General features: G+C 43.9%; 2 protein-coding genes across 4 annotated transcripts in view; one reads left to right on the forward strand and one right to left on the reverse strand.

Moving 5' to 3' along the window:
• ttc14 (tetratricopeptide repeat domain 14) overlaps positions 1-676 on the reverse strand; it is a 30,399-nt gene extending 29,723 nt beyond the window's left edge. For both annotated transcript variants that reach the window (XM_080185753.1, XM_080185752.1), the window contains exon 1: positions 382-676. In XM_080185753.1, coding sequence (XP_080041879.1) covers positions 382-518 — 137 coding nt within the window. In that variant the 5' untranslated portion in view covers positions 519-676. The remainder of the gene's footprint in view (positions 1-381) is intronic.
• A 4,454-nt stretch (positions 677-5,130) lies between these two features.
• The window catches only part of LOC145341034 (ATP-binding cassette sub-family C member 5-like), a 121,341-nt gene continuing 108,594 nt past the window's right edge, over positions 5,131-17,877 (forward strand). The window contains exons 1-3 of one of the 2 annotated variants that reach the window (XM_080185755.1): positions 5,131-5,552; positions 6,594-6,754; positions 8,228-8,373. In XM_080185755.1, the coding sequence (XP_080041881.1) occupies positions 8,263-8,373 (111 nt within the window). In that variant the 5' untranslated portion in view covers positions 5,131-5,552; positions 6,594-6,754; positions 8,228-8,262. The remainder of the gene's footprint in view (positions 5,553-6,593; positions 6,755-8,227; positions 8,374-17,877) is intronic. The other variant, XM_080185754.1, reaches the window with a different exon arrangement.

Here is a 17,877-nt window from a genome sequence, read left to right on the forward strand (position 1 = left end):
AGTGGAGTTTTTGCATGAGAAAGTTTTACTTAAAATTCGCAATCCATCCTATTTCCATAATGCGGCGTTCACCACAAATAGGCCACGTCTTAAAATTAAAATTACGATTAATTCCTCAGGACTGACTGGTCTGATTTTGGACCCGCGAACAACTGGGGGCGGGGGGAGGGATCAGATTTAACGCTGGCGGACCGTGGTTCCTTTCAGACACAAAATAAACTGGCACAGGCCTAATAATGCCTCAGTTTAAATAAGTCGCATTTTCTGCAGCAGCTGAATTATGCTCGTTAAGTGTAGGACTCCCTGCAAACCTGCTGGTTAAAGTAGGCGGTGGTGGGGGGTTTGCTGGAGCTCAGTTAAAGAGGGAGGCACTCTGTCTACCTGTGATGAAGCGCTGTTTTCAAGAACTCGGTCGAAACGCTCTGGATGTCTGTGTTCTCATATTGTTCACTTTTCAGAAGAGACAACAAGGTGGGCCCGTGATAACCCACCGACTGGCGCATGAGGTCCTTGTTCATATTCGGCAACAATTTAACGCCCAATGACCAAACTCCTCGACATATTGCCTCCAGAAGTTGGTTGGGGTTAAGCGAGGGCTAACGTGGCACAATCGAGCACACAAGTAACAGCAGACAGACATTTCAGCCCAGCGCCAGAGGCTCACCCCGCGCCTGCGCGCTCCACCTCTCTCGCCCTGTGCCTGCGCGCCGCTCCACCTCCCCCCTCTCTGCGCCTGCGCGCTCCTCGCTCCTCCCCCCCGCACCTGCGCGCTCCTCTCCGCCTCCCCCTCCCCGCACCTGCGCGCTCCTCTCCGCCTCCCCCTCCCCGCACCTGCGCGCTCCACTCAACCCCCTCTCCGCTCCTGCGCGCCCCTCTCCGCCGTCCCCCCGTGCCTGCGCGGTCCCCTCCACCTCCCCTCCGCGCCTGCGCGTGCGCGCTCCGCTTCACCTTCCCTCTCCTCGCGCCTGTGGCAGGTGCCGTTTCTGTTGCTTTGAGTCTGCGCACTGTCCCTTCCTTTTCCTCATTCACTTTGCCATTCTGTGAAAGGGAAGGCGGGGGTTGGGAATACCGTGATTGCAGAATGTTACAGAATAAACTTACGGAATATTGAAAGGCTGGGATAGAGTGGACGTGGGGAAGATGTTTCTATGGGTAGAAGAGACTAGGATCGGCCTCAAAGTAAAGGGCCGACCCTTTGGAACCGAGATGAGGAATTTCTTCAGCCAGAGAGTGGTGAATCAATGGCATTCTTTGCCACAGAAGGCTGTAGAGGCCAGGTCATTTAAGACAGAGACAGATAAATTCTTGCTTGGTGAAGGGATCAAAGGTTACAGGAAAATGGTTACAGGAGAATAAGGTTGAGAAACCTATCAGCCATGATTGAATGGCAGAGCAGACTCAATGGGCTGACTGGCCTAATTCTGGTCCTACATCTTATGGTCTACGTACTACCTTTCACCACTTTAGGACAGCCCAAAGTGCATTACAACCAAGCAAGTATTTTTGAAGAAATGCAATCACTGTTGTAAGGTAGGAAACCTGGCACTTGAACCTACAGTCTGATTCCAAGTCCATGGATGGCAGAACCGGCTCACAGTGATTAGTGTTGCTGCCTCACAGCACCAGGGACCTGCGTTCAATTCCCGGCTTGGGTCACTGTCTGCATGGAATCCGGGCGCTCTGGTTTCCTCCCACAGTTTGAAAGATATGCTGGTTAGGTGCATTGACCCGAACAGGTGCTGGAGCTTGGCAACTAGGGGATTTCACAGTAACTTCACTGCAGTGTTAATGTAACCTTAGTTGTGAGTAAGTATAATAAATAAACTTTAAACTTTTAAATGGGGAAGAGAGTGTGATGAAGGAAGGGCTAATGAAGGTAAGTATGTTATATGATATCTGGAATGCACTGGGGGTGTATGAAAGACAATTCAATCATGACTTTTAAGAGGAAATTAGATTGGAAGCTGAAGGAAAAATATTTGCATGACTGTGGGGAAAGAGTTGTGGACTGGAACTAGCTAAATTGTTCTTGCAGAGAGCCAATACTGGCTCAAGGGCTGAATGGCCTCCTTCCGTCTTGTAACTGTTCCCTAGAAATTGTGTGTGACCCCAAAGTGTGTAATTTCATGGCAGATTCATTAATAATCTTACATCTTTGTGCATTTTTTTCTTTTCTCCACTTGTCTATTTATTCTCACATTTTTGTCAAAGTTGTCAAGTTGACCTTTCACATTATTATTGTTAGTGGGTATATTTATAATGGAATCTATGCAAATAAACTGTTACTTACATGATTTGGCTATTGTGGAATATAGAACAGATCATTGATCCATTTGTCAGCTTTGCTACTTTTCTCCTTATGATGTGGAAATGCCAACATTGGACTGGGGTAGGCACAGTAAGAAGTCTCACAACACCAGGTTGAAGTCCAACAGGTTTATTTGGTAATGACAGATCTTAGTGTCCTCAGCAATGGAACAGAGGAACTAGGCAAAGATCCTCAACCACTTGACCATTTTGGCTGATATGACCTGGACACCTGGATCTGTTAAACCATTCCTGACATAACCTGCCTTCCCCCACTTCCACTTTGGGTCTTGGCTCAATTATCTCGCGTTTTTTTCTGCTGCTGGTGATCTTCTTTTACTGTTTGCAGGATTTTTTTTATTGTTGCAATTTTTATATGTAATTTTAAACATTAAACGTAGAGTTCACCGATGAAGGAAGACATGGATGAGTAACTACATTAGTGGGGTGGACAGAGGAGGCTATATTTCAAATCCTTAGCTTGAAAATTAAATTCCAGTTACTTAACTAAAAATGGTAAATGAATTTTGAACAGTTTGTGGCGATCTAGTATCCAGAATGCACAGAGCTGAATTACTCTGAAAAATAGAATTGATTATTCTACCTGAGGTTCCATTGTTGCTCTCCATTTCTTTTGTATTTTAGAACCTTATCTCTGGTTTAGCGCACAGGTTAGATGGGCTAAAAGGCCTACTCCTGTCCCCAGCCTCTAATAAAGAGACATAAACATCCAAGGTATTTCTTCTAGCTTTACAAATGTGGTTTGGCCTGTTGTGTACAAGCAACATTTTTGTTTATTGAAGAAACCCAAATTTCCTTCTTGCACAAGAAAACAGAAAATGCTGGAAGAAAACTCAGCAGGTCTGACAACATTTGTAGAGCGAGAATAGAGCCAACATCAGGGGCAGTACAGTGGTTAGCAGTGCAGCTCCATAGAGCCAGGGACCCAAGTTTGATTCCGGCCTTGGGTGTCTGTCTGTGTACAGTTTGCACATTCTCCCCATGTCTGCATGGGTTTCCACTGGGTGTTCTGGTTTTCTCCCACATGCCAAAGATGCACAGGATAGATTGACTATGTTAAATTGCCCCTTAGTGCCATGGGGATTAACAGGGTAAATATGTGGGGTTACAGGGATAGGGTCGGGGTGGAATTGTTGTAGGGGCAGACTCAATGGGCCAAATGGCCTCCTAGACATGATTCACAGTCAGGATGACCCTTGGTCAGAGCTGTGCGAAAGAGGAGCAGTACTTCTTCAGGGAAGGCATCCCTGGGAGAGAATTACTGAAACCCCACAGTGCAGAAAGAGGCCATTTGGCCCATTGTGTCTGCACTGAACACAATCTCACCCAGGCCCTACCCCCCTATCCCCACATATTTACCCGCTAACCCCTCTAACCTATGCATCTCAGGACCCTAAGGGGCAATTTTAGGGGGATTGAATATAAAAGTAGGGAGGTCTTGCTGCAGCTGTATAGGGCATTGGTGAGGCCGCAGCTGGAGTACTGTGTGCAGTTTTGGGCGCCGCACCTGCGCAAGGATATTTTGGCCCTGGAGGGAGTGCAGAGGAGGTTTACTAGGCTGATACCGGAGTTGAGGGGATTGAGCTATGAGGAGAGGCTGAATAAACTAGGCTTGTACTCGTTAGAGTTTAGAAGAATGAGGGGAGATCTCATTGAGATGTATAAGATGATGAATGGGATGGATAGGATAGAGGTGGAGAGACTCTTCCCGCTCAAAAAAGACAGTAGGACTAGGGGGCACAGCCTCAAGATAAAGGGGAGGCGGTTTAGAACGGAGTTGAGGAGGAACTTCTTCACTCAAAGGGTGGTGAATCTCTGGAATTCTCTGCCCGTTGAAGTGGTGGAGGCTGCCTCGCTAAATATTTTTAAGAAGCGGGTTGATGGGTTCTTGATCAGAGAGGGGATTAAGGGTTATGGGGAGAGGGCGGGAAAGTGGAACTGAGCCACAACAGATCAGCCATGATCTTATTGAATGGCGGGGCAGGCTCGAAGGGCTAGATGGCCTACTCCTGCTCCTATTTCTTATGTTTCTTATGTTTAATTAGCCTAACAAGTGATTCAGATTCCAGCGTTCGCAATATTTTGCCTTTGCCTGGGTGCATTTCTCACCAGCTTGGCAGGAATTTCCAGAGTTCACCCACGTGACTCGGACTACGGATGACATTTATTGGACGAGTTCCAAACCTAACTATTTAAAGAAATACGCTGAAAGCTTATGGGATTTAAAGCTTAGTTATGTCTTGAGTTTTCTCTCGATGCGGCATGCGGGGTTCCCAGCACTGGACTATGTTTTTAAACAATGCAGGTTATTGCATTATAATATGTTATTGCATAATAACATCGGCTGTATTTCACGAGGAAATTCAGGATGGGTGATTTTGGTGAGCGGAGTAGGCTTTGTGAGGTGGGGGGAATGAGAAAGCGGTGTATCTGCAGCAGCAGTGCATGCCTCACACGTAACAGTGCAGTGGCCAGCGGGCCAGCCTCTGCTGCCTCCTTTCCTTGCTGCAGTCATGCCCGCCGCGCGTGCCCCATCTGACGCGCAAGGCGCGTGAGTGGGGCCGCAGGCGGACGCGGCGCAGAGGGCTTGCGCTCTCCCGGCGTCCGTCGGCAATGCGGGTGACGCATCGATCTAGCGCGGTGTTTGCCGGGTGATGGAGTTTTCCTGGCCGGGGCCCGCTCTATCTCTCTTACGGGGGGATGCGAGGTGAAGGACTACAACTCCCGGCGTGCACCTGGGCTCCTCTCCTCTCCGCAATTGACGTACCGAAATTAATCCACCCGCCCCCCCCCACCCCCCCAGCCCCCTCCGTTAGGGGTGCAGATTTTCCCAAGAAAAAAAAGAGACGTTCAACCGAGAGGGGGAAGGCTGGGGTTTTTTTTGACGGAAACGTTTTAGTTCCTGGAACCATCCAGCGCGACAGATTTAAAATTTAAAAGGGGAGGGAATTTAAAAAAACATGAACGAATGCCGTTTACCCAGAATCTGACCGACCTGGAACTCCCGATCAAAACCATTTTAAAGAGCGAATAATCCGTCAGGGATTGTAAAAAAAACAAATACGTCCGACAACGAATCCAAGAACAGAAGGCGAAGAACAAGGGGGAAGAAAGACAGTTCAGCCACACGGCGAAATCCGAGAGACGAGCTTTCGGGTGAAGATTAAACCGGTGATTTTTTTTAACTGGATCGTGTCGCAACTGCAGTGCAATCGGAGCAACAGGTATCCAAGATACTCGGGATGGTAGATATTTGTAGCCCAGTCAATGCATTTGGGGAGGGCAAACACAAACCAGACTATACGCTACTGACAGGAGACTGACCAGTGCAGACAGGGGTCTTGAGCGCTGATTGTAGCAGGAGGAGCAATGAGAAGGCACGAGTGTTAGTTTCCTTTATTGGCAAGGCGTAACATATAAGAATATGGTCTTTTATACAACACAGACATTACCCCTTCCGCTGCCCTCCTTGCAATTAATGCTTGTACTGTATCAAACACCAGTTAGGCTACAGCTGTAGAGTACTGTGTACCGTTCTGGCCAAGCCGTTGCAGGTAGGATGTGATCGCAGCAGAAGAGGGTATAGAAGAGATTTAGAATGATGTTGCCAGGAATGGAGAATTGTAGTTATGTGGAAAGATTGGATAGGCTGGGGTTATTTTTTTTTCAGAGGACGTTGAAGGGCAATTCATTTTTTAGGTGTATGAAATTGTGAAGCACTTAGAGTGGATAGGAAGGATCTATTCCCATCAGCAGGGAGGGCAACACCTAGAGGCAATACATCTAAAATAGTTAGTAGAAAGATTAGGGGGTAGATAAGTACTTTATCACTCCCTCGGGTTTTCAGGGTATTCTCACTGTCTGGAAGGGTGTTTCGAAGTATAAACCTTCATTGTGGTAAAAAAAGACACCAAGTAACCTACATGAACCAAGATCTGAAAGATGGGATTCAGCTCGATAACATTTCTACAGCTGTGTTATGGTTCAAGTCAGAAACTCGTAAGTGTTTTATGGAGACCGCCTGAATCATAAGTTTTGCCTGTTGAATTTGGTTAGAATAAACATGATATGTTTCACTTCAGATTTGATTCAAATGACCCACTAGGGAGCTTTAATTTATAAATTAAAGTTTATTTAATATTGTTAATGTAAAGTAAGAAAATTGGCAAAGAATGTTGTCAGTTACAAACAAGAAACAGAACAACCACTATAATGTATAAGCCTCAAAGTATATCCAATGTGTTCCAATCAAACCAATCCTGTAGACGAAAGACCCCATTCACAGGTTTAAAGCAGTGAAGACTAATGCTCACATGATACTGGATTGGATGAAGTCTGCAGTTCTCTGGATAGACTCAGGACAGATTCCCGAAACACTGGGGAGACTTGGCAAGCCGGCAATGGCTGGTTTTCCCCCTTCAGAAAGGTAAGACCTTGCTTTCAGGTGACCAGCAGAATTTCGAAAACCAGGGAGAGAGGATTTCTTTTCAGCTTAATCACTAAAATCTCAAAACTGTAGCTCCAAACTGAAAACGAAAAAAAACTCACTTGACCTGCCAACCAGTTTTTCTCCTGACACTGCAGAGTCACAAATGTCCCAGTAAAAATAAACAAACCCCTATTTAAGTAGCAATAAAAAGACTTATAGACAGCCTGGCAACAATGAGAAAAACAAATTGAAAAAGTTTGCTTATGACTGCAAAGAGCATGATTAAAAAAACACTTCTTAAAGGTACATCAACATCACAGCTGGCATAAACACAATGAGTTGAATAACCTCTTCCTGTGTCGTAAGATTTTGTGTTTCCCATGCTCCTTTCTGGCAAAAGGAGCTAATATTAAAGAGGTTGAGTAGTGATGCGAGTGGTTGCTGAATAAACCTGTCAAAAACTGGTTTAATCATGAACTGGCTTTTGTTATCCATGTAATCATTTTAGCAGGAATGCAATATGACAGAAGGTTAAGCACCCTAGCACATATGCGTGTTACGGAAATCCCAGTTAAATATTTTGCATTTTAATGTGCTATATTGTACTCATTTTGCTCTAGTGCAAGCTTATTCTGCATTTAGAAGGCAGTGCTGAGAATAATGAACACTGTATACGAGGGCAGACCCAAAGCCGCAGAATGGGTAATGGGTAGCCCAGCAATTCAATAATTTAAAAACTTGAAAGTACTGTTGAGTTACAAAAGAATGGAATAGTTTATTGTTATTAAACAATATTAAAAGAACAACAAAATTGTAGTGAAATCTAGGTTACCCTTCAGTGTGAGGAAGAAGATTGACAATGAAAATAAATTTTATTGTTTGTATTCACAAAATGCTACCCTTGAAATGACCATGCTAGAGCTGCACCTTACCTTCTGTGCCAGAACGAGCAAAGAGCAATCTGTTTACTTAGAAAACAGTTGCTGTTTGGCATGTCGTCATGAGGAAGGATTTAAGACTTGAGATATCGAATGACTTATTCTTCAGACTATGCTGCCAAGTCTTTCTTTTATTCATTCATGGGACATGGGCTTCAGTGGTTTGCCAGGATTTATTGCTCATTCCTAGTTGTTCTTGGTCAGAGGGCAGTTGAGAGTCAACCTCATTACTGTGCCTCTGGAGTCACATGTAGGCCAGACCACGTAAGGACAGCAGATTTCCTTCTCTAAAGGACGTGAGTGAAGCAGATGGGTTTTTTGACAAGCGACAATGGTGTCATGGTCATCAGTAAATTCTTAAATCCAGATTTTTTAATATATTGAATTCAAATTCCACCATCTACTGTGATGGAACTTGGACCCGGAGCCCAAGAGCATGAGTTGGTGAAGCCTTTTCTTTGTTTTCAAGCATGTCTATTTTTTTGACTAGAGTTTTAATTTTTAATTGTTTTTCTTTATATCTACTCAAAAGCGAAAACACTTCAAATCTTGGCCTGATTTCAAAACATGAGGGACATTGACGTTGGAACAGAATATGCAATCTCCAAGCCTGTGTGTAAATCAGGAAATAGAAATTCCCAGCACTTGGAAAACTGTAAAGAACAAATGGAAACCCAGGTTAGACTCTTTTGTTTTCCTATATATAGAGGTTTTATTGCTGTTGTGTGTGTGAACTGCAACTTGCTGATTTTTGACATGGAATGGCCTTATTAAAATTGCAGAGAATATGCACCTCAGAAACAGGTCATTTGGCCAAACTAGGCCTGGCTGCCATTTATGTTCAAGATACCTCTCATTCTTCTTCATTCAAGTGTCTCTGAGCATATTCCTCTGTTCTCTTTTCCCTCACATGCTTATTTAGCCTCTTCTTAAACAACACCATACATTTAAATCACTCCGTAGTAGCAAGTTCCACATTTCCACTGTTGTGTGGGTAAAGAAGCTCATGATAAGAAATCAGCTGAATAATTTTATTATAACAGAACTTAAGAAGCTATAGAATTTTCTCCAAGCAAAGACAAGACTCAATGTCAATGCATGTTCCATAAAGACATGGAGCTTTGGCTATTTGGCCCAATGGACTGGCATTAGCTCTTGGACAATCCACGTAGCCCGTTTCTCTATAAGTTTTAATTGCTTCATAATTCTGTTTCCATCACCTTTTCTGATGTGGTATCCCCGCCCTAACAACACTTGTATTTTAAAAAGGCCCTAACCCCTGTCTGTTGTTTTTGTGATTCAGTATGTTATTGACTTGTAATTTATCTCAACCTCCCCTTTAAGTGTTCCTTTTATTTACTAGAATCTTTGTTAGCTCTTACCTCAACTTTTTCAGTTCTTGTGAAAAATGCTCCAATTTCCCCCCCCCACCTATAATTAAGAGTCATCAATCATGTCATCTTACTAAGTCTCTTCTGCGCCTTTTCAACCATGAAACCCTAAAGTTTGTTATCCAAATATGGCATTTTGCCCAAGTCTTTGATTCTGTAAAGGTTTAGTGCTGTGACTTATTTATGTATTCTTTGCCCAATTAAAGTCTGGAATTTTTTTTTGAAAGCATAACCAACTCTTCACCCCACTTGTAAAGATTTGTCTGTCTGAACCCCTAAAATGTCCTCTTTCAAACTTTTAATTGTTTTTCTGTGTCTGTGTCCTTCTGCTTAAAATGTATTTTCTGCATTAAGATTTGGTCCTCCCTTTATCTGCCCAAGCTTTTAACGTGTATACATCCTCTTGAAGGCACTTCATAGTTGACCACGCTTGCCTACTTTTGTGTCATGTGCAGATTTTGATAGAGTGCCGCAGAGCTAAATCCAATCAGGGATAAAGAGGAGCAGTGATCCTTGCACTAACCCCTGAATATAGCAATGGTTCAGAAATACTTTGTTTTCTGTACTTTAGCCAACTAATACAGTAGCAGTTATCTGTATGCTTTGTTTTGAGTATTAGAGAATGTGCTGTACCAAGCGCATCCGATCATAGGACCATGAGATTTAAGGGCAGGAGTAGGCCATTCAGCCCTTCAGGCCTGTTTCACCATTTAATACCATCACAGCTGCTGTAATTGTGGTCTCAACTCCAATTTCCCACCTACTCCAATTTCCCATCTACCCCATAACCCTTGACTCCCTTGTCTGTGTCAAATTTAACCCAGCCTTGAATAAATTGAATGGCCTATGTTGGATATGTACAATGTATTTTTGATTAATGGTTGAGTAGTAAATATTTTTTTCCAGCTACAATTGCTAGTGTAATTACAAATGTAAGGCAGCATCTAAAATGTTACAGTTGATAGAATTTAGAGCTTTAAGAGTTTATAATGCTGATAAGAAACAATTACATTTGGTGGATTGGGATGTTGCTACACAGGTAACTGTTCAAAGAAAGATGACAGGAATGCAAGGTAAAACCGTAGAATGTAGGAGCAGAAGTAGGCCACTCAATCCATTCAGTATGCTCTGCCATTCAATTAGATCATACTACTGATATAATCCTCAGCGACGTTTTCTTGCCTTATCTCCATAACCCTTGATTCCTAATTAAAAATCTGTCTATATCAGCCTTGAATATACTGAATGGCCCAGCATCTACAGTTTTCTGTGGTAAATAATTCCACAGATCCACTATATCAGAGAGAAGAAATTTCTCCTCATCAGTCTTACTCTGAGATATACCATCAGGTCTTAGACTCTCCCACAAGGGGAAACAACCTCTCAACATTTACCCTGTCAATGTCTCTGAGAATCTCATATGTATCAATAAGGTCACCTTTCATTCTTCTAAACTCCTATGAGTTCAGGCCCAACCTACTTAATCTCTCCTCATTAGAAAATCCCTCCTTACCAAGGATCAACTGCGTGAACCTTCTCCAGACTACAACCAATGCTAGTATATTTTGCCTTAAACAAGGGGACCAAAACAAAGTTTTTTGATATGGTCTAACTATGACCTTGTATCGACTTCCCTTTTTTAGCAAGACTTCCCTATTTTGATACCCCATTCCCTTTGAAGTAAAGGCTAACATTCCATTTGCCTTCTGAATTATCTGCTGAACTTGACTGCTAGCTTTTTGTGATTTATGCTAGGCAGGTCTTTACCAGTTGCTGGGCTGATCCATGACACTAATCAGCCATCTTTCCTGCTAAACTCCTTTCCCAGTCCATTCCAGCCAACTCTGCCTTCATTTCTTTATAATTACCCATATTTAAGTCTTGCACAGTTGCTTCTGACTCGAGTTTCAATCTGAATGCTAAATTCTGCCATGTTAAAGTCACTGTTCTGTAGGGGATCTTGTATTCTGAGATTGCTTATTAAATCTGCCTGTTTATTACACATTATCAGATGCAAAATCATCTGGCCTCTGGCTAGATCTGCAACATAATTTATGGGGCATTGGCACCAGTATTGGGGTAGGTGGGACCTGTTCGGGCGGGATGGGGTTGGTCTGAACCGTGCTGGGACCAGAGTGCTGGCGAATCGAGTAAAGAGGACTGTAGACAGGGCTTTAAACTAATTGGGGGGGGAGGGTGCGAGGGTAGGTGGCGTTACGAGGTCTAAAGTTAAGGATAGGGTACAGGTAAGGGAAGAGGCCGAGGATGTCCCAATAATAGAGGGAGTAGGGGGCGTGAGTATGGTTGGTGGCGTTACGGCAGATAGGGTCCAGGTGAAGGCTGGGATGAAGGCACTGTATCTGAATGCACGAAGCATTCGGAATAAAGTGGATGAGCTGGTGGCGCAGACACAAATGGATACGATCTGGTGGCCATTACAGAGACGTGGCTGCAAGGTGACAGGGACTGGGAGCTGAATGTACAGGGCTATCAAGTGTTTAGGAAGGATAGGCAGGAGGGAAAAGGGGGGGGGCGTAGCTCTGCTGATTAAGGATAGCATCAAGGTGATAGCAAGGGATGATATTGGAGCCAAGGAGCAGAAAGTGGAATTGTTGTGGGTGGAGATTAGGAACAGCAAAGGGAGGAAGACGCTGGTGGGTGTCGTCTATAGGCCCCCGAATAATGATCTGGAGGTGGGGCGGGCTGTTAACGCGCAAATAAGTGCGGCGTGCAGGAATGGGACAGCCGTAATTATGGGGGATTTCAATCTACATATTGATTGGCCGACCCATGTTGGACGCGGTGGGCTCGAGGAGGAGTTCTTGGAATGCTGCCGGGATAGTTTCCTTGAACAGTGCGTGTTGGAGCCGACGAGGGAGAGAGCTATCTTGGATCTCGTGCTATGTAATGAGGCGGGTAGAATTAGGGACCTTGCGGTGAAGGATCCTCTTGGGGAGAGTGATCATTGTATGGTGGAGTTTCTGGTGCAGATGGAGGAGGACAAAGTGGGTTCCCGGACACGCGTACTTTGTTTGAATAGAGGGGAGTACGGTAGGATGAGAGAAGAATTGGCGAATGTTGACTGGGGGAGCGCGTTGGAGGGAGGGTCTGCTGAGGAGCAGTGGAGGATCTTTAAGGAGATCTTTCTTGGTGCTCAGCGGAAATTTATTCCGATGGTCAAAAAGGACCGTAGGAGGAGAGGTAATAAGCCGTGGATAACGAAGGAGGTGAAGGAAAGTGTTAAATTAAAAGCGGAGGAATTTAGAGTAGCTAAGAGTAGTGGGCGAGAAGAGGATTGGGAGAGGTTTAAATGTCAACAAAGATTGACAAAGAAGTTGATAAAGAAGGGTAGGAGAAACTATGAAGCTGGGCTAGCGCTTAATATAAAAAAGGATAGCAAGAGTTTTTATAAATATATAAAAAGGAAGAGGCTGGCTAGGGTGAACGTTGGTCCTTTAGAGGATGAGAAAGGGGACCTAGTGGTAGGGGATGGGGATATGGCTAAGGTATTGAATAACTTTTGTTTCTGTCTTCACGGAGGAGGACGTGAATAATTTGCTGGGTGTTAGTGATGGAAAGGTGGTAGGACTGGAGGGTCTTAACGACATTACTGTTACTAGAGAGGCGGTGCTCGACAGACTGCAGGGGCTGATTGTGGACAAGTCCCCAGGACCGGATGGAATGCATCCGAGGGTTCTGAAAGAAATGGCGGAGGTGTTAGTGGATGCCTTGGTGGTTATTTTCCAGACGTCGCTGGATTCCGGGGAAGTGCCGGAAGATTGGAAAACGGCTAATGTTACGCCGTTGTTTAAGAAGGGTGCCAGGCAAAAGGCAGGGAATTATAGGCCGGTTAGTTTAACGTCTGTGGTAGGTAAAATGTTAGAATCCGTCATTAAGGAGGAAATTGCGAGGCATCTTGAAGGCAATTGCTTGATAGAGCGGACGCAGCATGGTTTCATTAAAGGGAAGTCGTGTCTGACAAATTTACTGGAGTTCTATGAGGATGTGTCTAGGGCGGTGGATAGAGGAGAGCCGGTGGATGTGGTCTTTCTGGATTTTCAGAAGGCGTTTGACAAAGTACCTCACAAGAGGTTATTGCAGAAGGTCGAGGGACGTGGAGTTGGGGGTAGGGTGTTAGCGTGGATAGAGGATTGGTTGTCAAATAGGAGGCAGAGAGTGGGGGTCAACGGGTGCTATTCGGATTGGCGGATGGTGACTAGTGGAGTGCCCCAGGGGTCGGTGCTGGGGCCTCAGCTATTTACCATTTATATAGATGATCTGGAGGAGGGAACCGAGTGTAGGGTGTCGAAATTTGCTGATGACACCAAGTATGGGGGAATGGCAAATTGTGCGGAGGGTGTGGAGAGTCTGCAGAAGGATCTAGATAGGCTGGGCGAATGGGCCAGGAAATGGCAAATGGAATTTAATGTTGGCAAGTGTGACGTGGTCCACTTTGGTAGGAATAATGGTAGGAAGGACTATTACTTACGTGGCGAAAAACTGCAGCAGGCGACGGTGCAGAGGGACCTCGGGGTCCTTGTGCATGAGTCGCAAAAACCCAGCTTGCAGGTGCAGCAGGTGGTCAGGAAGGTGAATGGGATGCTGGCCTTCATAGCGAGGGGGATTGAATATAAAAGTAGGGAGGTCTTGCTGCAGCTGTATAGGGCATTGGTGAGGCCGCAGCTGGAGTACTGTGTGCAGTTTTGGGCGCCGCACCTGCGCAAAGATATTTTGGCCTTGGAGGGAGTGCAGAGGAGGTTTACTAGGCTGATACCGGAGTTGAGGGGGTTGAGCTATGAGGAGAGGCTGAATAAACTAGGCTTGTACTCGGAGTTTAGAAGAATGAGGGGAGATCTCATTGAGACGTATAAGATGATGAATGGGATGGATAGGATAGAGGTGGAGAGACTCTTCCCGCTCAAAAAAGACAGTAGGACTAGGGGGCACAGCCTCAAGATAAAGGGGAGGCGGTTTAGAACGGAGTTGAGGAGGAACTTCTTCACTCAAAGGGTGGTGAATCTCTGGAATTCTCTGCCCGTTGAAGTGGTGGAGGCTGCCTCGCTAAATATTTTTAAGACGCGGGTTGATGGGTTTTTGATCAGAGAGGGGATTAAGGGTTATGGGGAGAGGGCGGGAATGTGGAACTGAGCCACGACAGATCAGCCATGATCTTATTGAATGGCGGGGCAGGCTCGAAGGGCTAGATGGCCTACTCCTGCTCCTATTTCTTATGTTCTTATGTTCTTATATTACTCTGGGAAACTGTCCCAAATACACTGAATGAATCCTTCCCTATGGCTGCTTCTGCCAATTTGATTTTTCCCATCTGCATGAAGTGTAATGTCACCCATGATTATAGTATTGTCTATTTTTAATATGTCCTGTTATAAGAACATAAGAAATAGGAGCAGGAGTAGGCCATCTAGCCCTTCGAGCCTGCCCCGCCATTTATCTCTTGATTTATTATCTGTTCTACAATATAGACTACGCCAACCAGTGTCTTCTTCCCCTTGTTATTTCTTGCCTCCACTCATATGGGTCTACATCTTTCAATCCAAGATCATTTCTTGCTATCTTACTTACTCCATCCCATACTAATAAAGATACCCCACCACCCTTTCTTTCCCGCCTGTCCTTACGGAAAGTCACGTACCCTTAAATATTCAGTTCCTAGCTTTGATTTCCTTGTAACCCCGCCTCTGTAATGGCTATGAGATTACCATTCACCTCAATTTGTGCCATTAGTTCATTTATTTTGTTCTGAATGCTAGGTGGTTTTAAGTAAAGAGCCATTATTACCACTTTGTTACCATTTATTCCCCTTTTAACTCTATTTGTTGTTTTATTTTCATGGTTGTACACTCTGTCCCTTCCTGTTACACTCTATATATCATTACCTAAATAGCTGCCTTGTAATGCTGCCATACCCTTTTGCTTTGAAAGTCTAAATATCCCCTCTCCAGAACCATCCCTCTATTTAGTTTAAAACCTTCTCTACTTCCTTAGTTATTCAATTTGCAAGAACATTGGTCCCAGCACACCTGAGATGTAGGCTGCCCCAATGGTACAGCCCCCACTCTCCCCTGTACTGATGCAAGTGCCTCATAAACCAAAACCCATTTCTCCCATTCCAGTTTTGAGCCACATATTCATCTCTCACGTACTCTTTGCCAATTTGCACATGGCTCAGGTAATAATCTAGAGATTATAAATTTGGAGTCTCTTTTGTTTAATTTAGTGCCTAGCTCCTCAAATTCTTGATGCAGAACCTCTTTCCCCTTCCTATCTATGTCGTTGGTATGCACATGGACCACAACTGAATCCTCCCCCCTCACTGCAAGTTCCTTTCCAGCTCAGAGCAAGTGTCCTGACTCCTTGCATTGGGCAGGCAACATAGGACTTTCGTTCCTTGCCACAGAGAACAGTGTCAATCTCCCTCACTATATTGTTCCCTGCGACCATTACCACCTTAAATGCTTCCCCCATCCCACAGTGCCATGGTTAGTCAGCTTATCCATCCTGCAGCTCCGACACTCGTTCAAACAAGCTGAAAGAATTTCAGACCTGTTGAACAATTGCAGTGGCACTCACTCCTGCCCTCTGGGTCCCCTTATCTGCCTCAGCTGCAGTTACACCCTCCTGTCCCTGATCATTTTCCAAACTAGAAGATTTTACCCAACGGGTGTGACTGTCTCCTGAAACAATGCGTTCAAGTAAGTTCAGTGTCTCTGAAGCAAAGTTCTGCAAGCCGCAAATACGTACTGCAGACATGCTTACTTTAGATAAAACCAGTATCCATGAGCTCCTACATGCTGCAGCCTTGATACATCACCTGTTCTGCCATATTTATGATCCTTAATTAATTACTTAATTATTTTCAGTTATTTATTTTCTTTTAGATATTAACTAACCTTATCACAAACTGCAGGATAAATTTAAACCTTCTGTAAATAGGCCTTGGCCACTTACTGGATATTTACCAAATACTCACCACTGGATATTTACCAAATACTCACCACCAGTTCTTCTGTAGAACAACAGAAGCCAATGCCTACAAGGTAGAAAAATAAAGGAATGCTGCCCTCCCCACCTTACCAAACTCCCTTCTCTTTTCAAACTTCTGCACTCAGTGCTGGTCACACAAAAAGTTTCTGAATTTATATTTAACATTATGATTTTGAACAGATCGGTTCATAGGGCAGAAATTTCTGTAATTTGCACTTTGAGTTAGAAACTTTCCTTTATGTTAGGACAATGTGACAAAGACAGCTCCTCTGATAGTATTGCTCTTCCTTAGAATTACACTGGATTGTTGGTCTGGATTATGTTTTCAAATCCTATGGCAAGAATGCTATATTACTGAGCCAAGGCTAATGTATTGCTATGACAGAATTTGCACACAGTCTCAAAAATAGCTTTGAGCTATTTGGCTTTGGTAGAATTGGTTGAAGGATGCCTATTCATCATGGTCTGAGAATTCTCTGCTCTTCTTTGGATGAAAAAAATAATAATTGGACCCATTACATCTATCTGAATAAGTAGACAAGGGTTGAGTTCAACATTTTGACAAAGGTGGCATTGATAAAAATGCAACATAACTTGTAGTATCTGACGCATCATCTTAACTAAGGCTTTCAGAGGTTCTTGAAATTACAACATTCTGACTTTGGATAAAAGTTACTACCAGCAAATCAAATTGGCAATTATTCATCATTTTGAAGAATGTTATAGACATCGCTTTCAATAAAACTCTGCCAAACTATTGGGAACATTCACCTAATACTGTACCAAATGGGAGGCATCTAAGAATGTTGGGGGAAGTAAGTGTGGAAATCACAGAGGATCCCCCTGTCCTCTTTAATTGTGGGGTTGGTACAAAAGGACTGGAGAATTAAAAATGTTGCACTTCTGTTCAGAAAAGGGTTTGAGGGAAAACCTGCAACTGTAGGCAGTAAATTTAACGTAAAAGGTGGGAAAGCATTTGGAAATGATAGTCTGGGCCAAAATTAATAGTCACTAAGATGAGCTTTGATTAATTAAAGAAATTCAGCTACCATTTGTGAAAGGAAAACCATTTTTAACTAACTTGATTTTTTTGATGAGGTTAATGTGTTGATATTATGTCATGTATTTTCAAAAAACTTTGATGAAGAGCCACAAAATAGACTTGTCAGCAATGTTGAAGCCCATGGAATAAAAGGGACAATGGCAGCATGGATACAAGGCTGGCAGATTGACAGGAAATGGGGCACTCATTCAAAAGTAAGCTATTGCAGATCCTGGAAAAGTGAAAGAAAAACATAAAATACTGACATTACTCAGCAGGTCAGGTAGCATCTGTAGAGAGAAACAGAATTAACATTTCCGGAAGAAAAGGAAAATAGAAATTTACAAGTTTTGAAGCCAGTCAGGGGGAAGGAAGGAAGAACAAAATGGAAGGTGTGTGAAAGAGTGGAGGGCAAGAGAGATTAAAAGACAAAAGATTTCATGGTGCAAAAGCCAAAGAATGGTAATAGGTATAGTAAAAATACAAAGCTCGGTCTCCTGTGTGCTCACTTGCTGTGTCTTTCTTTTCTGCCCGCTCTCTCTCTCGCGTGCAGTCTCCCTGCCTGGGAGGTTTGGATATATCTTGATTTGATTTATTATTATCACATGTATTAGTATACAGTGAAAAGTACTCTTTCTTGCATGCTGTACAAAGCATACCGTACATAGGGAGGTAAAGGAGAGAATGCAGTGTTACAGTCATAGTTGGGTGTAGAGAAAGATCAACTTAATGTAAGGTAGGTCC

The sequence above is a fragment of the Carcharhinus amblyrhynchos genome, chromosome 3 (genome assembly GCF_965287045.1).
Source record: "Carcharhinus amblyrhynchos chromosome 3, sCarAmb.v2.hapA, whole genome shotgun sequence".
NCBI classification, from domain to species: Eukaryota; Metazoa; Chordata; class Chondrichthyes; order Carcharhiniformes; family Carcharhinidae; genus Carcharhinus; species Carcharhinus amblyrhynchos.